The sequence below is a fragment of the Nycticebus coucang genome, chromosome 19 (assembly GCF_027406575.1).
Source record: "Nycticebus coucang isolate mNycCou1 chromosome 19, mNycCou1.pri, whole genome shotgun sequence".
In the NCBI taxonomy this organism is placed as follows: domain Eukaryota; kingdom Metazoa; phylum Chordata; class Mammalia; order Primates; family Lorisidae; genus Nycticebus; species Nycticebus coucang.
Genome location: NC_069798.1, coordinates 25,540,741 through 25,558,918, shown reverse-complemented (window position 1 = coordinate 25,558,918; position 18,178 = coordinate 25,540,741). Strand labels below are relative to the sequence as shown.

Sequence of the window (18,178 nt, the reverse complement as noted above, 5' to 3'; positions counted from 1 at the left end):
AACTTAATTCCTCTTGGTGTGTGCCACACCTTTTGCAGGCAAGACACGATTGTAAGAGGGATTTTACCTAACAAATGCAATCAGTGTAATCTGGTTTCTTGTACCCTCAATGAATCAACAACAAAAAAAAGTAATAAAAAAAAAAAAGCTTAATTCCTAATTAACAGCCCTATCCCAAGCTGTTGCTCTTACCTATTCTTCCCTTCAGTTAAGGGCAATGCTATTCTTCTGTTTACTCATACTCAAAACTATGGACTCACCTCACATCCATATTTACCTGCCTGTGGCCCCTGCTGGATCCACCTTCAAATATACCCAGACTGTAGTCACCTTTCATCACATCCACTTCCATTCCATTCATTCAAATCGCCATTGCCTTTCCTCCGCATTATGACAGTAGCATTCTAACTGGTCTCCCTGTTTTTGTCCTCATTCTCACATTTTTCTTGTCCTTACTGGTCCTCCTAAAACTTATGTGAGGTCATTGTTCTCTCTAGCTCAAACTCTGCAATAGTTTTAATATCTTGCTCAAAACAAAAAGCCAGTATTAACTTCATAACTTCTCTGGGTTTGTACACTCTGGCCTCACAGCTACACCAACCTCTTGTTGTTTCTGGAACATTCGAGGCACCTCTCCTGCTTTAAGGCCTTTGCTATTGTTGTTCCCTCTATCTAGAATTCTCTTGCCTTAAATGCCTCTCTCACTCCCCTCAGTACACTCTCTTTTATCTTGCCCTATATCACTTGTCACCAATGAACAGGCTGTATGTTTTACGTATTTTTCTTATTGTCTTATTGTCTTATGTTCTCAAAGAACATAAGTTTCATGAGAGATTTTAGTTTTTATTGCTCCAACTTCAATGTCAAAAACAAAAATGGTACTTAGCACATAGTAGACGCTCAGTATACATATATTGAGAGAGAGAGCACAGGAGCGCTCCAGGAAGTGAGGAGTAAGTCAACAGGAGTGACCACAATGAGATTCTGCTTCATCCACTGAAAGGGAAGAGTATGCCCCATTTACCAGCCCTTCTAGAAAGCCAGAAACGGCTGGCGGTGCATTTCTGCCCTGTGGTCTTTCTAACCACAAGGGCCTACCAAGACTTATACATTACCATAACAATGGGAGCTGAATTTTTAAAAGGTATAGGAATAGGGACATCAAGTCAAACTGAAGTTGGTAAAAGCAATCTATAAAGGAGTCTGAAGTTATTTTACTAAGACAAAAATTCTGTGTTTCCAGTAGTAAATTCACAGCCTCTGCTGCAGCCCAGACAGAAACTGAAGCACCACCAGTCTTCCGGGGCCCATCCGAAAGCACACAGAGCCGAGGGCGGGAGTGCTCAGTCTGCATGTGGACAGCATAAAGAGGGACTCCCATGACCATTAATGAAATGAATGGCTTTGCCTTATTACTGAAATAAAATATTTCTGCAAGGATCCTTTAAGGTTTGTTTGTTTGAAGATAATTTAGTGATTCCTGTGAGTCCACTCTCAGAGACTTTAATTATACAGTTTGCCTCCCAAACCATGATCTGGGTCCGTTTGTGGGACCAGAGGGTGGAGCAGAAGGCACAGCAGCTATTGTGAGATGCAGATTTGTCAAAATTACAGTACAGAATTGCATATACCAATAGAATCATAATATAACTGTCGTGAGAAAGATAAAAATGGATTCACACGGACAGAATTCAAAAGTGGAAAATGTCCCCTTAAAACTCCGAAAGGGTCACTTACTTTTTAAAAGTCTTTTAGCAAGAAAATCTCTTATTTACCCCTGGTTTCACAGCAAGGAATGATAACATTAAGCTTAATCTACAAAGGACAAACCAAGGAACAAAACTGTGAAAGTGCCTGCGATCACAGGAAAACTCAGCACAATCAGAAATAAAACACTGGCGTACTCAGTCCTCCCATAAGAATAAAACTACTCTAGATACCCCCAGAGTAACCCTCTCACCATGCAGGAAAAATATACTGCTACTGGTAATATTCAAGAAAATTATTTGGGAAAATAATACTGCTAAAAAACACAAAAAGCAAAAACCACGTACTTTTCTTAGATGCTAACCTATCTGAGTCAAAACTGATAATCAATCTTCTTAAGTGGTTAGAAGAAAACTGCATCTATACTGGTAGACTGTTGGCATTCCATGTAACTTTTAAGAGAACAAGGGTTTATCACACTTACCTCCATTTTCCTCTCCATTGGCGTTTGCCTCGGCCATTTCTGTACCATCCAATTCAGACTCACAGACTAAATCCAACGTGCCATCCGCTGGGCATGATGACTCCTCTTTCTATATTATTTTCAAAAATGGTGGTTTATGGTGACATGTTAGCAACTAAAAACATTCAAAATATTTTCCATGTCCTAAAGTATTATCACAGTTATTTATAAGTCAGAATTTCAAAACTGATTTAATTTTTAATGTAAAATCACTGTTTGAAAAAAACAAAACTTGGAAAAGCACATATCCACTGTTGTTTATCTGAAAAACCTTTTTTAAATTGATAGCAAAACAAAGTTTCCTTTTGACATAGGTTGTTTGTGGGGTTTTTTTTCAATACTACATCTGTCCTTAATTAAAGAAATGGCTTAACAACTCAGAATTTCAATCAGGAACAAACACAGAAGCAGCTACAAAAAGCATCTGAAAAAAATGCAAGGTTTTTTTTTTTTTTTTTTATTAACTTGTGTTATTTTCTAAAACACACACTAGGACAAGCGCCTGATGCTCAATAACTAAGGAAGGATCCCTGCCCCCTTTGCCAGGTATGAACTACTGGCATTTAAAAGAATCTCAAAAGTAATTAATGAACCCTATTAAATATAATCTATCATTTAGTAAAGCAGTGACTAATTTCTAATTTATGAGAAATAACTCACTGAATTTACTTATTCCAAGTTACACAGCCAATTGTGGGTCAGAAGCTTTTGTCCTTTGGAATTCTGCTCTTGAGATGGCATTTTCCATTCTAGATAGATATGGGAATGCTGTTAAAATAATACACACTTGTACCCCTTAAATTTACTGGAAATTAAAAAAAATATTTAAAACAGTTATCTAAAGTTTTCACTTTTATTTCTCTGTTGTTCTCAAGTGCTCATTATTAATTAAACTTTCTTGAGATCACCAATTTGTTTTAAAATTACATATTTTAAATCAGTAAGTTTTCTAGGAGGATGAAAAGCATATAATCTTACTTATATAAAATCTTACTTATATAAAAGATAGGGAGGTTCACAGGGGTGAATTCTGGGTATTAACTGATGGTCAAAAAGCCAAAGAGTTTATACTGTGTGATCATTTAAACTCCTGCCTGAGGACACATGACACTCCTCCTGATAAATTTTAAAGAATCAAGAATTTTAAGAAAGCCACAACTATTTTCCATTACAATTATGTATGGAGTAAATCCACAGATATTCTTTCTTCACAGAAAAATGTCATTGTTTATTCTAAATATGAAATCATTTTTAAGACATCTGAAAATATTTAGAAGGCATAGGGATCACTCTTCTTCCAAATTTCATTTTATTTACCTTCACATGTCTGAAAAAAATGCACGCTACATAATAAGAGGCATAATATGCAGACCAATCCAACTTACTTTGAGAGCATAGAGGCCTGACTTTCCAGGGATTTTGAAGAATGTTCCATCCCCTATTCGAGTGTTAGTGTGAAGCATTGCATTCAGACAGGCTAATGGAGAGGTTCCACTAGAAAACAAAAAGTGTGCAAAAATAAAGCAGTCTGAGGTATAGCTTCTACAGAAAAACTGTTCTCTGAGTCTCTCACTCAAAAAAAAAAAAAAAAAAAGACCTTCTTGCATGCCTTTTTAAAATATCCTCCCAACCTCTAAAACATCTACATTACAATAAAGAGCCAGTCCAGTTCCAGCAAAGTTAATCAGATGCATCTGTTTTATAGGCTTGAGGCAAAAGTCTCCTGAATTGAAATTATGTTTTTATTCATAAAGCAACCAATACTATATTTTTAAAGAAACCAAAACATTTATGTGGTGTTACATTATATAAATAACATCATGAAGCTTCGTTTTTAAATATTACAGACAACTTGATGGTTGCACTTAAATGATCAAAAAAAGAAATCAAGTTCAAGGGCAGCTCCATCCCATAGGCTGAAAAGCAACAAAAGAATAATAAACTAGGGAAGAGCTGATTTGAAATTGTAAGTATTTAAGTTGCTCACAGGACTGCATTTCTTATATGGCCAAATAAGAATATATATCTGTATTTATATCTCTGATACAGCTCCTACAAGGACATCCTATCTCAGTTAGATATGTCAAATAAAGAAATATGCGTTTGGGAATTCTGCACCGCTAATAATCATATTCTGTAGCAAATATGCTAGTGGCTGAATTATGAATCACTTTTTAAAGAAATCAAACAGCATTAAACTCATGATTAAAAACACTAATGCAGGGCGGCGCCTGTGGCTCAAGGGGTAGGGCGCCGGTCCCATATGCTGGAGGTGGCGGGTTCAAACCCAGCCCCAGCCAAAAATAAAACAAAACAGACAAAAAAAACACTAATGCACATATGTGTAAACATGATTGAATGTGTTCACATATTTGGAAAGATGTTTGTGAAACATATAATATATATGCAAACATACTTTTCCTGTTTTGGTTGAACTAATTTTTAGCAAGCTAGGATTAAGATCTGCAATGATGCTTTCATTTAACTATATTTTCATATATAGTTTACTTTTCTCATATGCCAAAAACTAATACTTAGTCAAACCAATTTTTATCGGAAGCCCCATGAGTCTTCAAAATTATGGGTATTTAGTTCACAATATTCTGGAACAAATAGAGCCTTTAAGATATTAAGCTTTCAAATTTTGAATGTGGGCAATAAAAGCATAATTTGTGCTATTAAAGTAAAAGTTTTCTTAAAACCAAGATTATCAAATCTCTTACTAACTATGGAATTCACCACTGAGATAAATTGTCATTCAAATTTGCTAAATTGCCAGAACACTCTTACTAGCAAGTCTGCACATATATGTATCATGGTTACAACGGTTTATAAAGTACTGTAATATGAATACCCTTTATTATTTTAGGAAGCAGCTTCTCTTTGCCAACACATAAATATGATTCCATTGGGTTTGACAGGAAACAAGAGTTCCTAATATAAATTTGGTCACAGAACAACGCAGTTGTAACACTGAAGTACACAGGGTAATAATGCTGTGTGCTTATGTAATATCTTTCTTCATGAAGCGCCTACAAGCTTACAGACCTCATTTCATTATTTTTCTGCACAAAAGATTGATGCTTATATTTAAAGTGGGCCTAGGCATAAAGTAAAATATCTTCATCTCTCCAGAAATGTCTCTCCATGAATAAATTCCAGATAAATAATGCAATACATGTTTTACTGAACACTGCAAATATATATATTTCACATTATGCTCTTCAGACAAAAGCCCAGAAAATTTGAAGCTAGGAATGATTATGCCAGATTTTGGAGTTTTAATTTAGTAAAACTGTCAGAAATATAGACTTTTCATGGAGAGTTGGCAAGAAGATGTTAACACTACAAGTAAAATAGAATCCAATACATAAAAATGACATAATGTAGACTTTAAAAAAATGTAACTCCATAAAATTGTCCACCTAACATGAAACCCCACAATATTCTTTCTGCTCTCAACTCCTATAGGTCCTAAAAGGCACACAATTCTAAGAAATCAGATTTTGAATATTAAAGAATAATACAGATTTAAAGTCAACTAAAAACTACTGAACAAATATAACATCACCATAATTCACATTTTACAAGGTACAGTAAATTAAAGATAATTACAGGAGATAAATTGGCTATTAAATAATAATTGAACGCTATAACGGCTGCAAGCGTATGTGAAAAGCACCCAATTTCATACAAATAATTTTATTAAGCATGACTATTAAGCATCATACCATTTATTAACTTAACAAAATCAGTATTTATTATAACATATTAAAATATATAATTCACCAGCATATTACATCTACAAATCAACAAATACTGTAATTTCTAATATTTTTCAAAACAAACATAATATTTGTTTTATTTAAAATTTATGCAATAGTTTCATTTTAGAAAAATTAGAAAATATTTGACAATCAAATGCAAATGTCACAACTTAAGTCAACCAATAATTAGTCACTTTAAGTATATCACTTATATTTCTTCATGAAGAAAAATTATCCTGGTCTATTTTATTTAAAAACAATAAAACATTAGCAACAAAAGACATAAATGCTTTAGTAAAAGGTAACTGATTCATCTGATGAAAAATATACATAGAAAAATGTATTTTAGGTTTCTTTTAAATCTGTTATATGATTTATTTGCCATTATTGTTATTATTCTCATCAATTCCATGAAATTGCTATTATTATTATTATTAGTCTCATCAATTCCATGAACTCTCAGGCTACTTTTCTTGATGAAATTGAAGTCTTTACTGTTATTGACCAGGAATAAATAAAAGTGTGATTTATATATTTTTATAATATAGGATTAGAATATGCACTATGTATTTATATACACACACATCACACACGTACATAACTCTTAAACGTAATCATTAACTGTGCTTGTGAAAGATAAGGCAGACGTGCTCTCCATGTCTGTATTTCTAGATAGCATAAATACCTATGTAACATTTCTTATTTATAATTTATTCCAAAAACCTTTTCTTTCCACAGTTAATACAAAGTTAATCACCTGTCAGATTTTAAAAAGTTAAAAATTCTGTAACAGAATAGATATATAAAGTAATAAAACATCAATGTTTTCATTAAGAAAATCTCTAAAATTTCAAAAGTTACTTACTTTCTAAGAAGATGAATTGGAAAAACCATGATATTCCGATTTATAAAAGGAAAACAAAAAGAAAGGAAGAAAAGAAAGTTAGTTTCCAACTTAAACACAATTCTTTATCTTGCTATTCTCAAAAATAAGGCAATGTACAAGAAACCCACCAAAGTCATGTATCTGGCTGCCTGCGGGAGCTTGAGAGGAAAGAACCAGGGCGCTGGGTGAGAAATGACCTCAACTTTCTTCCATAATATTGCTACAAAGTTTCATTTTGTTCACAAGTCACATTTCCATATAACAAATATAACCATAAATAAACAGGCAGGACAATATTTGCCCCCACGTTTTCCCTTTTTTCCATCTCTCATAATTGGGCCCTTTCCTATACACCTGCCAGGGGATGTAAACAGCTTATTCTACTCGTTTTCTTCCCTAGAATGTAGGATTGTGGAACCCTTCCGGTTTGTTTTCGTTTCCCACACCCCTGAAGCAGAACAAGGGTGGAATTTGGAGGCAGGGGAGTAGGCATAATTTAAACTGTCTAGACATCAAAGAACCCCCAGAGACGCTTTGCAGAGCCCAGTGCTCTGTGAAATACAGAAAACCATTTTATATGTCCTATCAAATTGCTGATAGGACATATAAAATTTTACTAATAGTCAATCCTTAGTGAGGGGAATGTATAGCCTATTTAAATAATTTTAAAAACCAGGGAGCCTACCTGGGGGATGCAACTGGAAGACTATTTACAGACCTGACAAAGGAAATATAATTATGGACATCTGTTTCTTTATATTAAAATAGTCCCTATCATTAGTAACAATTTTAGATGGAAATGGTTTCCTGTAAACAGTTTTAAATCTCATTTTTTAAACCATGGGAATATGAAAAAAATTAATCCTGCACCAGATACATCTACAAACTCCTACAAACTCTACAAATTCAACAAGGAATTATTTAGCACCATTACTAGACACTTACTGTGCTAAGTACTATTAACATAAATTAATATAAATAATTATGTGTCTGTCCTTCTTTCAAAAGAGAATAATAGATTCCTTCAAGAACTGCAATTGTTTGTTTTGAGAAAATATCTTAATTATAAAGAGTATATTTTTGGGAGTAAACTATGTGGGCTTATTGGTGCAAGTAGTATTTTAGTTCTTGATACAAGATCTTTGTGCTAACTTTGTGAAAATTAGATTATTGTTAACTTAGGATGTGCGCGCTAAACTCGGTATGTGTTAAACTTCACCAAAAGAAGGTTTTAAAATGTTAAAAAATGAATAATGTACCCGTAGATTTATCTGTTACTTATATATTTAATGAGCATGTTTCTACTCGTGCAGAAGAATCCACCATTTTTACCAATGAGTAAGGATGCCTCATAAACACCCAGAGTAACACAGTGCACATCAGTTCCCAAGCCAGTAACTTAGAAGACTAAAAACTACTACAGAAAAATCAAGGTCAAACTAAGTTTTTACTCTTGAAAAATATTACCGCTGGTAAAAAACTAAAATGACTGAAAATAAAACCTTAAAAACTAGTCCTTTACATATGTTTTCTGAATTATACGTGTGTGTGTGACATATTATGTATTTATATGTTACCAGAATAATTTCAGCATAAAAAAAATGATTCACTATAACCTGAAATTTGGATTGATGAACAGTACTCCAAACTTTCTGGTCCTTCTAAGAAGATCACTAATGACAGATGTGAGTGAGCACTGACAATGCATTAGGAATACGGGTTTTTAATGAACACGGACATTTGAGGAGTAACAAAGAAATGAGTATAAAAAAATATACAAATAAATAAGAACCCATCAGCTCAAATTCGAGAGGGGTAATATTTAAAAGGAAGATGTTGTATGAATTTCTATGTGACGATGTCTATGTGGTTTTCAATATTTGATGTGCCTCTAAAAGTAAAGATAAAAGTGTAATCCTGGGACTCTTATCAGGTAGGAATATGAGACAACAAAAATGTATCAAATAATGTATATTATGCAATTATTCTCACATTTAGATAAAGAATTTCAGACTCCAAACCTCAACATGTGTCTTTGATTGGTCTAGAGTATGTATAAAAGATACTTTTCTTAGAATAGGAGCATTTAAACATAGACCTTTTATCAACTTTACAGATACTACTAGATAGACAATAGTGATTCATACAGCTACAACTGTGCACATCATGACATAGAATTACCCCTCTACATTATGGCAGGTGGTAGAATACCCTGAACAAGACTGTGGGCTCTGGAGCCAGTCACCTGAGTTCAACTGGGGCTGGAAATTTTACTAGCATCTTCACACTGGACTTAACTTCTCTAAGTCTCAGATTCCTCAGCTACAAAATGTGAATTATAAACATCACTATGTCATACAGGACCATTCTGAAGATTAAAGAGTTAAAATACATAAAGCACTGAGAACTATGTCTGGCATGTTCTAAGGGTTCAAAAATCATGAGCCTTTATTATTATTACAACTACCACCACTGCTCAAAGTAACATCTAGAGGTGAAAAGGATGGCAAATGGAAAGACACCAAATATTTTATGGCTTGGTTAGAGCACTGGTTCGGGTAAGAGTTTAACTTCTAATGTACATAAGGACACAAACATGTGTATAAGCCTAGTCCACAGGTTTTACACGTGGATAGTAGTGAAAATAAATGATGATTTAGTCAGTAAGGGTACAGGGAGAAGAATGATAGCAACATTATAGTTACCATTTATTGCACGTCTATAATGAGCCTGGGCTTTCACAGCTATATTCCTTACGGCCACCATAAAATCTTAGCATTCCCAGTTTTATAGATGGGACCGAGGCTCACAGATTAAGAATCATATGAAGTCAAAGAGTAACTAGGTGACACAGCTGAGAACCAAATTTATTTGATTCCAAAGCCAATGCTCTTTCCACCATCCCACATTCCCTCTCCCGAGAATCATGTCCTCCACTTCATCTACCTAGAACAGCACCGGCGAAGCATTAGCACTTGAAGACAACACATCCTAAAAGTCAGATGATGCTACCTATAAAGGTGGTTGGCTCCTTCTCCACACGAGGTGAGGAAGTTATCTCACCTTCAAGTGAAGACAGCAGTGACTTACGTCCCCAGGGCAGATTTCTAATGTTACAGATAAAGAAGTGGGCTGCAGAAGATGATGCTGTTGGTTATGTTCCTCAGGTAATGCTGCTCAGGAAAAATGAGGAAGAAGAAACTTAGAGAAAAATACGGTAGAGAATTCAGGTCCGTAACTGAGATGCCTTTCCATAGAATTGGATCATTAAGGAAAAACATAATCCATTCACTGAACAAACATTTATTCAGCACACTATAAGCTAATCTTGAAACAAATTTGCACTGACAGTGCTTTACACATAATAGAAATGGTGGCTGAACGGATCTGAACTTTCTGAATATATATGAAGTGACAGCAGACTGAGTAGAAAGGCAGCCTTGAGGCATGTTATAGACAGAGGAAAACCAATTGGAATCTAAATGTTATCCTTAGTTTATGCCAAGATCACTGAGATGTGATCATGTGTGGATGTACTGAATCATCAGCTCTAAGGCAGAGGCAGTCAACCAACGATCACTTGGGTGGCCGTGGCTGTTCAGGACTTTATACTATTTCCCCACCTCTGAAAACTCAGAGACTATTTCCAATTAGGCCAAAAATATATCTTCTCCCCCAAAATGGAAATTTCATATATTAAGAACAAGTACTGTAATTAAACTGGTACAAGTTAGTTTCATAGTAAAATGTTAATTTCTATATTCGACTTGTACCTCATGCTTTCCCATCATATTAGAAATAGTTAATACCATATTATTTCTAAATCTTTTCTGTGAAATATTAGTTGCAAGTGATGTTCCAAAAAACCTGTCAAATATTGTATGCCACCTCACCAAATGTGTTAACTACATGTATTCTAAAATCTCTGAAAAAGTCCTGCTTACTCTACTTTCCTAACTACATACAAGGTGGCCATAAAGTTTGGGTGCAATTTAAAATAGCGCGCAAATAAAAGTGCACACAAACTCTATGGACACCCTAAATAATAAAAAAAAATCCTATCTTTCATAATATTTGGCAAAATCTCCTATTAAGATATGTTCAAAAAACATACTTGGGGAAATTCTGTATTTATATAATTAGAATCACTATGAAAAAATGTATCTGGAAATCATCACCAAAAGGAGGCTTAATTTTTTTTTTTTTGTAGAGACAGAGTCTCACTGTACCGCCCTCAGGTAGAGTGCCGTGGCATCACACGGCTCACAGCAACCTCTTAACTCTTGGGCTTACACGATTCTCTTGCCTCAGCCTCCCGAGTAGCTGGGACTACAGGCGCCCGCCACAACGCCCGGCTATTTTTTGGTTGCGGTTTGGCGGGGGCTGGGTTTGAACCCGCCACCCTCGGCATATGGGGCTGGTGCCCTACTCACTGAGCCACAGGCGCCGCCCAAGGAGGCTTAATTTTAATAGCCAAATCTTAAATTTATTTTTTTAACATTTTAAAGAGAATATTTTAAAGGTATGCAAAATATCTATTTTTCTGTGGAAAATTAATAAAATAGGACTTTTTCCTTGAAAATACTATATGTTTAATATAATTTGAGCATCTTCAATCCAAAACTTCAAAATCTGAAATGTTCCAAGATCCAAACCTTCTGAATGCTCAAAAGGAAATGATGAACAAGGGAAATACTTAGTGGAACATTCTGGATCTCAAATTTTTATATTTCAGGTGCTCAAAGTCCAAATACTCCAAAAACATCTGAAATGTGAAATCTGAAACACTTCTGGTCCCAAGCACTTTGAATGAGGGATACTCAGCCTGTATTATACATGTGTTACCTGATAAAAGACACAGCAAACACGGAAATCACCTTACTCATCTCCCCCATGGAGTTCTGCCTCCTGCCTCCCGCTCACTCAGAGACGAGCACAACCTTCCCCTTACCACTTAGGACTGAAGCGTTTCTCAGACTGTGCCAGCCACTCTGCTTCCACAAAGCCTCAACAGCATTCACGTCTACATTTGCATTCTGAGCATCTTTTAAAGAATTGGCACAGAAATAGAGGGAAGCAACATAAACCATTTTCAGTAGGACATCATCTGGTGCCTCTCTCTGCCTCTGCAGGGACAGACCCTGCTGAGAATAAAGCTGATGGGGGAAAGCAGAGCATAAACATGGAAAGAAAAGAGGCAGAGAGGTGACGATATCACTTGAACTTCTCCATTGTCTAGTCATGTTGAAGAACAACCAAGTGGATGTCCAAGTTGAATGAGCCAATGAATCCTCTGCTCATGTTATTTTTGACACCTGACTACTGAAGAGCCTAAATGACGTATATAAGCTGATTTTATTTCTTGAGCCCTCAAGTTTCTCTTCCCTCAAGTAAGATGATGACTTTAAAATAGGTTTGATTCAAGCTTCTGATAATCCCTTTCTTATTAAGGGTGTAAGGGCAATTAGTAATAGTTTGTTCACTTTCTATAGTTCATTCTAATCAGGATGCTTGTGTGTGTGCCTTTCTTACCCTTAATGCTGTTTGGTCTTCTCTCTTCCTACTCGTTGGTCAAGATCCCATTGCCTTCACTTCCTAAAATGTACGAATTACCTCTCCAGTCCACAGTGACCCTCTCTGCGCCCCTGTAGGCATCACAGCCTGTGCTACTGCTGCAGCATCCAGCTCTGGGCAGTCTAACATCACACGACTTGACGGCAACCAGTGCCCTGAGAACTCTGACTTTATTAATGATTCTTTGTATTCCCCTCATAGACCCTGCTAAACTTGAATACTCAGAAAACACTGAGGGGCTTGTTAAAAGCTAACTTTTCACAATTTTAAGAACATAACACAATTTAAAGCCTGACAATTCCGAGAATTGGGAGAGGATGTCCAGAAGTGGGAATTATGAAACACTCTAGATGAGAATATACATTGATACGACTAATTTAGAAATATATTTGGCAACATCTAGTTTTAGGGTTTTTTTTTTTTTAAACTGCTTGCTCTAGAGATCAGCAATCTCACTTTATCAGTATAGAAAAACTCACAAAGAGTTTCTTAATGTCTCTTTCACAAAGGATATTATTTTTAAAGAAAAAATACTATAAATAACATAAATGTTTAATACGTTATAGCTAAAGACGTAGATATACCTTTACCTGCAGATTCACAGTAAAAGTATAAAATTCTGAGTTACAATACTACACAGTAAATCCATGACACGAATTGCTCCTGAAAAGAGAGAGAAAGAAACAAAAAGAACTTCTGCTCTTTTGTCAGACGTTATTTAAAAGAAATCTGAAGCAACTATGATATCGTGCCCACAGCTGTTAATCCTGACTCATGTTTTGTGGTATATGTGTTCTTTGCTATATTTTCAAAATTTTTCAAAAGAGAAAAAAAATCATTATTGTTGTTATTCTTTTATCCACAATTTGGCCTCTAAATCCCATTCTCCTCCTGATTGAACTTATGTTAATGTTTAAAATTTTTTATGCAAGCAAATAAATACAATTACATGGAAAATATAAAGATACATCATTAGATCCAGTTAAACATATTATAAATGTCCCTCTCAACTTCCTTAAATCCCATCCATTACTTAAGACATAATGATTATTACAGAGCTACCATGCTTTCTTCCAGATATTTTGGCATTTATATTCACATGTAGGCATATAGTCCAACCCTATGGTTTACTATTTTTAATTTATTTTCAGTACAAATAGGAACATTTTCCTCTTAATACTCTATATAATTCTGAATGCTTTTAATATTCATATAATGATCTTAAGAGTCTATAAAATATTCTACATAATAACTTAAGTGTTCCCTTATTACAGAACTCTTGGTTTGCATCTAATTTTATGTATTAAAATAGTTTTGTAATAAAATGTCTTGTATATAGTTCTCCTCAAATATGTACAACCGTCTCTCTAAAATAGATTTTGAAAAGTGAACTTTTAGTTTGAAGAATACTTTGAAAATTTTGATACCTACTTTCACATTACCTTCCAATGAGAGTAACAAGTCAATGATGTATTAATCTTTAAAATTTTGGTAATCTAATCATGAATGGCAGAGAAAGGCCATTCCTGATAGAGGAAGCAGCATGAAGGAAGCACAAACGGAAAGTGCACGTGGTGTATAGGAACATACTGGCTGGTGTTTCCAGGGCATAGGCAGGAGAGAGACCAGGGTAGAAATCGGACTCCAGAGGGCAGGAATATACTTCATGGTACATGACATTTAGTGCCACAGCTTAAATCCCACAGCACGGAACTTATACTTCACATAGGAGATGCTGGAGAGGCTAGAGGGTCGCGATGGGCAGCACACTCTTGATCCTCTGTTAGTACAAGGATAGATTTAAACTTAGATACTAGAAGAAGACAGAACCATTAGAAGACTATAGTATCAGCCTGCAGGAAAGATGGAACAGGCCTCATTAGGGCGATGATGGTGGGCAGAGATGTGGGGAAAGTGTCAAGAAATATATGGTAAGACCAAAAAAAAAAATTAAATAAATTAAAACAGTAGGACGATGAAAGTGCCAAGATGTGTAATAAGCTGAAGGGAAAAGGAGGAGTTAAGAGTTGCTTCAGGGAATAAAGGTGAATGGTGGTATAATTAAATCAAATCATATACAGTGGGTTTGAAAACAATGTGATGAACTTAAATCTAAACTGACTGAGGTGTGCATCCCAAGCCCAGATACACCGTGCATCTCAGAGTTAATGGTGGACTGTGAGGTAAACATTTGGAACTATCAGTGTAGAGATGGCATTTAGAATGGGAACAACTGATGGGCCCAGTTGTAAAGAAATAAAGGAAGAGAAAAATGACTGACTTAAGTTTAGTATACTGAAAACTTTAGAAAACTACATGAGAGAGTATTCTTGAGACCAAAGAAAGGAAAAAAAAATCCTATATGGACTTTATTACAATGTTACGATGTGTACTCTAAAATCAACATACGATTGTTGAGAAGCCGGAATAGATCTCTGTGTTCATAGGCAGACATACGTAAAAATAGAAAGTTATCTAGAACATCTTCCCCACAGGAACTCTTTCTTTAAATGTAGCCTTTTTAATTTTAAGATGTTATAAAATACTACTACTAAATATCTGCCAATGGAAGAAAACATGAGAAAAAAACACTCAAAATCTCAACTCCTTAAAAGAATTCTGAACATTTTGTAAACTTTCTTCTAGGCTATATTTCCAGGTTTATTTTTCTCTATATTAAAGTTATTAATTTACCTAAATGTTGAATAATACTATTTCATTTCATATGATATCCTTTTTCATGATGCTACATAACTATCATAAATATATCCAAAGAAAAACATTCTTTACCCCTGACTGCATATTCAAATTTCAGGGAAAATTTTTTTTTTTTTTTCCTGTAGAGACAGAGTCTCACCTTATCGCCCTCGGTAGAGTGCCGTGGCATCACACAGCTCACAGCAACCTCCAACTCCTAGGCTTAAGCGATTCTCTTGCCTCAGCCTCCCAAGTAGCTGGGACTACAGGCGCCCGCCACAACGCCCACCTATTTTTTGGTTGTAGTTCAGCCGGGGTCGGGTTTGAACCCACCACCCTCGGTATATGGGGCCGGCGCCTTACCAACTGAGCCACAGGCGCCACCCCAGGGAAAATTTTTTAAAAATGAAAGTGTCAGGTCCAACTCTACCCCTACTAAGTAAAAATCTCTGGGTGGGCCCCAATCATCAGCATTTTCTCAAATCTTTCCAAATAATTCTAATATGCAGCCAAATTTGAGAACATGGGTATCACCAGTGAGCATTTATCTAGCACAGATGTGAATATCTTAGTGCATATAATATCTTTTTCTTATAATTAAGAATATTCTTTTGGACAGGTTTTCAGAAGTAGCATTATTAATTAACAAGATAAATTTTATTTAATAACTTTTGAGAATAATGCAACCTGCTGTTCAATGAGTAGTTTGGGTTTATACTCTCCTAAGTAGCGTCTAAACAGGAAGTATCACCTTGAGTCAGGGTAAAGTGCACTGACCCATTAACTTATTAGGTAAACTAAACCAATCCCCAACTTAATGATTATCAGTTAAGACCAAATCCTTGTTTAACCCTTAGTTTTATACCCTAGAGCTCCTCTGACACACATGTCCTTTGGCTATGATGCTAGACGGTCATCATTTTTTCCTGCTGTTTTAATGGTGTCTTTAAATAATACATCTAATACATAAACTAAACATATTTTCACCATGGGTTAACTATTACTCCATATTTTGTTTTGGGGATGCAGACATACCAAACGTTATATAATCAATTCTTTTCTCTGTGATTTATTTCCCAGCTTCTAACTGTGAAAAGTGATTTCCCTGTCAAAGGTAGAAGTGTTAGATTTAAATGTTTCATAATATTTTTCCAATGATATGACTTTTCATATGTAAATTCTCAATCATGTCTCTATCTTCTGCAACATAAAAAACCACTAGCACACTACGTATTCAAGAAAAAATTATTATTTGTAATGGCTTTCTATGGTTCAGAAAGAAGAACAGAGTTCCCCTGTCCATTGCTTTCGTTTTTGATTTATCCTCCTAACCCTTCTCTGCAAAAGCCTCTGGTACTACTCATCTGAAATTCCTCCATCAGCAGAATGTCAAAGGAATTGAGCTTAGAGTTTTGCTGGTTATGGAAAACTCTTACCTTTAAATGTTTGATAAAGGAAATGTCTAAAAATAACTAAACTGACCACTACTGTTGAGATTGGCATTTATATTACAAGACAAATGCCAATTTAATTCAGCTTTTCTCTCTTCTCTGTCCTCCTCTTCCTCTTCCTATATTCTGAAGATAACTTTGTTCAGCAGAAGTCTTCTACTTCGATTTGAGTGTTATATTTTAAGAAAACACTGTTTTTTCTCTAGCTTTCTAGAGAAAAAAAAAAACATGTACAGCTTTCTGCTATACAATATAAGTTTTGGAAAATTCAACCATCATAGTTATTTAAGAAGGTGCAAAATATATGTGTAAATCCTAGTGGTAATTTTAAAGTAAAAGCAGACTTTATTTTACAAAAGGCCTAATTTCAAAGTAAGACCTCCTATGGAAACAGTATGCTCTGGAAAGGAAGTACAAATATAAAAAGTAGTAAATTCATGCATCCTTCCCTTCTCCAAATTTAGTATACGACTCTTAAAAATACATCTTAAGAATCCAGCAGGCCTAAAAGAAATTTAATACACCTAGTTCTTGTTTTAATTTCACCCTCAGGGAAATATGATTCATGAGAGACATAAGTTGGAAGCAGGGGTTGAAGAAATGGTTGTATTTGCTCTAAGTTGACATTAATACCCTTCCACACAGAAAAAGCAGCAAAATGAAGGTTAGGGCAGACAGGATCAAGGCGAATGTTTAAAGAGAATAAATAATGTTTCAGGCTAATAGTTTTTGAAAGCTATTAAAATTATGTGTACATACTTATCAATAAAGTCCACAAGTAATGCTACTAGTTGGTTATATGGGTATTACTTCTGTTTATAGAAATAAATATCTTCCTTCAGAAAAAATGCGCATTTTGATGACCCGTGAGGAGAAATGTATCTTTGGACAAAACAAGATTTCCTGTGCGTTATTTGACAGTAATATCAACATTCCAGCAGGTACACAGAGACTCTCCAGAGAACAACTCCAATAATGAAGAGGGAAAAACAATATGTAAATGTAATTGGGATAGAAAGGAAGACAACTGGTGAGCCAAGGTAATATTAAGAAAACCTAAATATTACTTTAAACCTGGGGCCCTATTTAATCAACTAACTAAACAGACAGTGCTTACACTGGTGCTAAAATTACAGACAGCGGTCTGTGTTTATATTACAACGGGAGAAATACATTTTTCTGCTTTCTTTCATTTTGCAATCTTTATAAAAACACAACTTCAATATTACAGTTTCTGGCTATCTGGCAAATATTTAAGTAAGCACTAACCTCAACCCACTCATTTAACTTGAGCTAATATTCCTGATCTTGGGCACTGCCACTTAAAGCTTTCAGGAAATAGTTCCTTGAAGCACCTGTCACCAAATTTCATGAAATCAATAGTTCACTTAAACTAAGTCAGGAGATCTTAAGGTGCTGAATTCAATTACAAATGTTACTTCATAAGCCTATAGTAGATAAAATAATTTAAAATCATTACAAATAAAGAGCTTTAACTCTTTTTTTTGTTTGTTTGTTTGTTTTTTTGATGGGGATAGTTTGCTAAGGTAGCAGTAACATAATAATAGCTAGC

General features: G+C 34.9%; 1 protein-coding gene across 1 annotated transcript in view; it reads right to left on the bottom strand.

The window, feature by feature from the left end:
* Positions 1-18,178, bottom strand: part of ASXL3 (ASXL transcriptional regulator 3) — a 179,608-nt gene that overhangs the window by 104,522 nt on the left and 56,908 nt on the right. The window contains exons 3-4 of the mRNA XM_053571930.1: positions 3,616-3,724; positions 2,192-2,300 (exon numbers count right to left, since the gene is read on the bottom strand). Coding sequence (XP_053427905.1) covers positions 2,192-2,300; positions 3,616-3,724 — 218 coding nt within the window. The remainder of the gene's footprint in view (positions 1-2,191; positions 2,301-3,615; positions 3,725-18,178) is intronic.